The sequence below is a fragment of the Monopterus albus genome, unplaced genomic scaffold, assembly GCF_001952655.1.
Source record: "Monopterus albus unplaced genomic scaffold, M_albus_1.0 scaffold127.1, whole genome shotgun sequence".
In the NCBI taxonomy this organism is placed as follows: domain Eukaryota; kingdom Metazoa; phylum Chordata; class Actinopteri; order Synbranchiformes; family Synbranchidae; genus Monopterus; species Monopterus albus.
In genome coordinates, this window is record NW_018128007.1 from 2,083,988 (window position 1) to 2,089,870 (window position 5,883).

The 5,883-nt window shown below is 44.1% G+C and overlaps 1 protein-coding gene across 1 annotated transcript in view; it reads left to right on the plus strand.

The window, feature by feature from the left end:
• Positions 1-5,603, plus strand: part of klhl36 (kelch-like family member 36) — a 9,620-nt gene extending 4,017 nt beyond the window's left edge. Inside the window, exons 3-10 of the mRNA XM_020612688.1 lie at positions 557-751; positions 1,274-1,396; positions 2,534-2,755; positions 2,921-3,226; positions 3,865-4,092; positions 4,263-4,420; positions 4,729-5,321; positions 5,542-5,603. Of these exons, the coding sequence (XP_020468344.1) occupies positions 557-751; positions 1,274-1,396; positions 2,534-2,755; positions 2,921-3,226; positions 3,865-4,092; positions 4,263-4,420; positions 4,729-5,321; positions 5,542-5,603 (1,887 nt within the window). The remainder of the gene's footprint in view (positions 1-556; positions 752-1,273; positions 1,397-2,533; positions 2,756-2,920; positions 3,227-3,864; positions 4,093-4,262; positions 4,421-4,728; positions 5,322-5,541) is intronic.
• Positions 5,604-5,883: the final 280 nt, after the last annotated feature.

Below are 5,883 nucleotides of genomic sequence, written 5' to 3' on the forward strand. Positions count from 1 at the left end.
TGAACGCGCACATATCCAGGATTGGTTACACCTGGCTTGATGAATCCGTGTCTGCTCATCCTGGCTTGGTCTTTGTGCAACCAATTAAGCCTGGACGCACGTGTTTTGGATTCATTGAGCTCAGATCAGTCATTTATCCTGGATGTCTTAATTCTGCTTTTGTGCAACAGGCCCCAGAATTCAGTAGAGTGGAAATGTTTATATCATAAATAAATAAAAAATAATAACACCTGCCTCTCCCACAGAAGAATTATACAAAAGGAGTGAGGGCAAAGTGTATATAGGGGTGCCTTTTTCAGAGGGGACAACAAATCTATCAAGTGCTGTTGGCAGGGAGGCTGCAGCACTATCAACAAGGTTGAATAATGATGGAGTTATTTCCTTACATTTGGTCAAACATAAACTCTAAAAATGGGTTTTTTTGTTGTTGTTTTCAAGTGAGAGGGAAATTTTCCCCCTACCCAGTAGAAATTATTACTTTGGAGGATAGTAAAAATCGATCTCCTAGGACCTTAAAAGAATATATTGTCAGTGTATTCTTTTGTTGTGGTGGCAGGTGTACCGCTGGGTGGACCAAGCTGCAGAGGTGTTGCAGGGACTCAATGAGCAGCGACAGCACAGCCAGTTCTGTGATGTGGTGCTGGTGGCCGATGACCAGCGGATCCCCGCTCACCGTTCCCTCTTGGCCATCTCCAGCCCATACTTCCATGCTATGTTCACTTTGGGCATGAGAGAGGAACGTCAGGAGGAGGTACATAGGATGCTAAAAAAGACGAAATTGTAGGTCCAGGGCAGGCTCTGGGTTTGTTGGTACCTTAAGTGTTCAGTAGGATCCATCCCTATCCCTTCCAGCCGCAGGAAAGGTTTAGGTCAGCGCCAGCACTTGCTTTTCAAATTGATCTGCAATTTAATGCAAACTAGATATTCATATGACATTAACAAAGAAAACTGAAATAATAGTAACTTTATATAACTAAGAGCAATATACATAGAGTGTAGCATTTATTATTATAAAGGCTGTTTCCTATAACCAGTATTTAAGTGGGATATTCTGCCTCAGCAGAGTAAAAGGGCAACAGTACTATTCATTTAAAAAAAAAAAAAAAAAAAAAAAAAAAAATTTGGGGGCCCCCTCCCAGGCGCCTGTGCCACCTCTGCCCTGGTAGATCATTTGTAGAATGAGAACCATTGTTTCTTTCTCTCTCTTCCCCTTTAAATGGGTCTTCATTATTTTCCTCCTGCCTAGTATCCATTGTCATCTTCCTGTCTGCAGGTGGAGCTAGTTGGGATGTCCTACATCGGTCTGAAGGCTGTAGTGGACTTTCTCTACAGTGGAGAGCTGCCGTTGGATGGAGGAAACATTGACTGTGTGCTGGAAACTGCTCATCTTCTGCAGGTAAAAAATAGGAACATTTTTGTTCTACAATTTCAACTTAATTGCATAGCACCAGTTCACAACAAAAAACATCTCAGGGCCCATAGTGAGGTACCATATTACAGAGAAAGACCCAAAAAATCCCCCCTGAGCAGAACTTGGCGACAGCGGGGACGAAAAACTCCCTTTAACAGAAGAAACCTCTGACAGACCCCGGATCTTGGTGGGGGGTGGGATCAGATCATGGGCCCCCCAGCAGCCTAGGCCTATAGCAGCATAACTAAGGGAAGGCTCAGGGTCACCTGATCAAGCCCTAACTATAAGCTTTATCAAGGTAGAGAGGGTGTCCGCCTCCTGAACTGAGACTGGGAGTTGGTTCCACAGGAGAGGAGCTTGATAGCTAAAGGCTCTGCCTCCCATTCTGCTTCTGTGGATTCTAGGAACCACAAGTAGACCTGCACTCAGAGCGAAGTGCTCTGTTGGGATGATAAGGCTCTATGAGGTCTTTAAGATACGATGGAGCCATGTCATTAAGGGCTTTATATGTTAGGAGAAGGATTTTAAATTCTATTCTGGATTTTACAGGGAGCCAGTGGAGAGAAGCTAATATGGGAGAGATATGATCTCTCTTGCTTGCATTATTTTTGGTTTGCATTTCAACCCAGGCAGTATTGATCTTTTAGTTTTACTCTTTAAATTGTACAATGTAGCTGTTATTTATGCACACATGCACATCTTTTGTAGGTTAGGGTTAGTCTATAAAATTCTGCATAATGAATAAACATTCAAATTAAATATTTATTGTAGTCAGAGTTTACTGTTGAATTATTTATTAACTAGTGTTGTGTTGTTTACAACTGGTAAAGTATTTAAAACTAGGGATATTTGAGTATAACTACTGTATGTTGTGTTGTATTTTTAGACATTAACTGGCATAAAGTCTGCATGAAATGAATTATAGTTGTTAACAAGGACATTACTAATTGTCCTTCTTCTGTTTACAACCACACATAGTGTGTTACAAACCATTCATTATTTGTTATGCATATACAAGCAAAATAAAATTGGTCCAAACAAAATTTTACCATTTAAACTGCAAAAAAATAAATATGGCAATAATGGTATCCAAACATCAAATGTTCTCCTGCTGTTATTCAGAACTGGAGATTGGTGGATTTCTGCTGCCAGTATCTGGAGCAGGAGGTCAGTGAGGACAACTACCTCTACCTGCAGGAACTGGCTCTGATCTACAGTCTTGAGCGACTGGACCTCTTCATTGACCACTTCATCCTCACACGCTTTGCCACACTGTCTTTCACCCCAGATTTTCTTCACAATATTCCTTTACACAAACTCACCTCCTACCTCTCTTGTGGACAGGTAAGTACTCTATTTTATTTGGCAGGACTGAAAGACTGTTTTTGAGTTTGGAAATAGCTGTTTATAGAACAATCTCACAATAACTGAACATTTATAGAAAAGAGATATGTGGCAAAATAATAAGGAGCCTCCATTAGTACTCTCACAGCTCCTCTTTGTAATCAGGTTCAGCACGACAGTGAGCAGGCACTTCTCCAGGCCACCCTACAGTGGCTCAGCCAGAGTCCTGAGCGGACGGCCCATTCCTTACAGCTCCTCTCCCACATCCGCTTCCCGTTGATGCCGGTGCAGGAGCTACTGGGTCGTGTGCTACCAGCGGTGCAGGCCCTGTTGCCAGTGGAGGCCGGCTGTGAGGCCCTGGTGGAGGAAGCTCTGGAATACCGTGCCAGGTCCAGTGCACAGCCTCTCCTGCAAACAGAACGAACCACATTGAGGGGGGGAGTAGAGCAGCTTCTGCTGATAGGAGGAGAGGTACAAGTGGGTGATAGATCATTTAGATGATGATTTGATTTTTGAAAGCGCATTTACATTATATCTAGTGTTTTTGAGCAATTGTGTGTTATTAGTCCCCAGTGTTTACTGTTAAATGATGAGGTATCATATACGTGACAAGTTGGAGTTGCTGATAGAGCTTAAAGCTACAACAGGTAACATAAACATGTCGCATCCACCTGTTCTGTAGTGGAAGTTGTTATACAGTTGTGCTATGTTTACAGTGGATGTGAATCAGGGCAGTCAGCTCAGTGAGATACATTATTTTAATGCCCACCAGTTGAATGCTACCTTGTGAATTTCTCTCCAAACTGTGACACTGCGTGAGCAGTTTTCTGTTCATGAGGGGTCAGGTGGAATGCAGAGTACAGTGGATCGAACAGGGAGACGGAAAGCGACTGATTCTAGAGTCTCATGCTAGTTGTTGAATTTTTGCAACGTATATGGTAAATTGTAAATGGACTGTATTTATATAGTGCATTTTTCCACAGTGTGTTGCACAACAAACAGCAAAAACAGGGTTTTTATAATTCACCTCACACAAGTTACAGTAGACTGTAAATGTAGCTGGAAGAAGCTCATTATGTTCCTAAAACCTCCTTTCTTTACATCTCAAGGTGTCAGAATTTGGAGAGGAGCTGAGCGCCAATGTTTGTCGGCTTGATGGTGAAACAGGAAGTTGGGAGGTGGAGACCAAGTTGCCAGCCCAGCGGAGCCACCACTGTCTGGCAGTCCTGGGGGGCTTCATCTTTGCTGCAGGTGGCAGTTTGTCCAGAGACAATGGTGGAGATGCTGCCTGTAACCTGCTGTACAGATATGACCCCCGTCACAACCAGTGGACCACGGTACTGTACCAAAGAGCCAGGTCCTTTCTCCTTTTCAAGTACTTTCAGTTTACTTGTGACGTGTATATAGTGTATATAGAATAGACAGAACATGCACATTCAAACAAAATTGGCAAAACCTTCAGCAGAGGTAGTAGCCCAGACACAGAGACAGTGTGATGTTTTTCCAGGGTGCTGCAATGAACCAGCGGCGGGTGGATTTTTACCTGGGTGCAGTGGGGGAGTGTCTGATTGCTGTGGGTGGGAGGAATGACATCGGAGCTTTGTCCTCTGTGGAGGTTTACTGCCCTGCTGAGGACTGCTGGTCTTACGTGGCAGGACTGCCCAGGTAGAAACACAAGTAACTATTAGACCTGTTGTTTCACAGGGATATTTCTGATAGATGGGTTTCTATGAAATTTGGTGCATAAATCTACAGTCTCCTGAGAACTTGTGTCCTCATGGCCACCTGACTTTTCAAATGGCACCAACAATAGGTCAGAGGTTGTCCATATGTCATAGTGGTTAAGTCTGAAAATTATCGCCAGTGCAGTCATCTTTTTTTTGTTTCTATGTCATAGTTGATGAATTTTCTTTTAGCTATTAAAGTTATTTTAATAATCTTAGACTTGACTTTTTCAATTCTCTCATATCAAGGGTTACTTACGGCCATGCTGGGACAGTCCACCATGGTGTTGTCTACATCTCAGGAGGTCATGACTATCAGATTGGCCCATATCGCAGAGATGTCCTGAGTTATGATCCATCAAGGGATGGTGATGTGTGGGTGGAACGCCAGCCCATGTCTATGGCCCGGGGCTGGCATTGCATGGCCTCTCTCAACCACCTAATCTATGCCATTGGGGGCAGCGATGACCATGAGGACACCACCGAACGCTTTGACATCCTGCAGGTGGAGTCCTACGACTCACGAAGCAGCCAGTGGACCCGGGTGGCACCACTGCTGCTGCCCAACAGTGAGGCTGGGCTTGCAGTCTGGGCAGGGAGGATCTACATCCTTGGGGGCTACAGCTGGGAGAGCATGGCATTCTCCAGAGCCACTCAGCTGTTTGATCCTGACAAAGGCTCATGGTCCAGAGGGCCAGACTTGCCAAAACGTACTGCAGGGGCCTCAGCATGTGTGTGCATTGTAAAGCCCTTACCATCATCTCATTCTTCAAAGAAGAAGAAGATTGGACAAATAGCGAAAGAAAGGTCGGCGGCTGCTGTGGCTCAGGAGGTAGAGCGGGTCGTTTCCTAACCGGAGGATTAGCGGTTTGATTCCCGGCTTTTCCAGTCAACATGTCGAAGTGTCCTTGAGTAAGACACTGTACCCCCAGTTGCTCCCGGTGATGTCAGTGGTGTGCAAATGTGTGAATGGCCAAATAGTGTGAAAGCGCTTTGAGTATGCTGTAAAGCATAGAAAGGTGCTATACAAATATAAGACCATTTACCATTTACCCCACATAGCAACAGCAGTGGATGACTTTCTCTACATCCAGAGATACAAGGCCTACAGTAACTTTGGCTGAAAAGTAGCCGCTCTTCAGCAACACCTAAGCAGGAGTAGTACTGATGACCACCGAATTAGCCAGCCTTTCTTTGCCAAACCTTTGATAAATATCCATTCCAGCTGATACTGGGTGAGAGGCGGGGTCCATATAAAAATGATTACAGTAGTACAAAATACAGTATAAAGTAAAAATAAAACAAATTAACCTGCACTTTACCTTTGAAAATAATCGTGGCTGGCGTGAGGGGCCATTGTTGCAGTACAGATATTGACTATACGAGTGAAGCGTGAGACCCAAC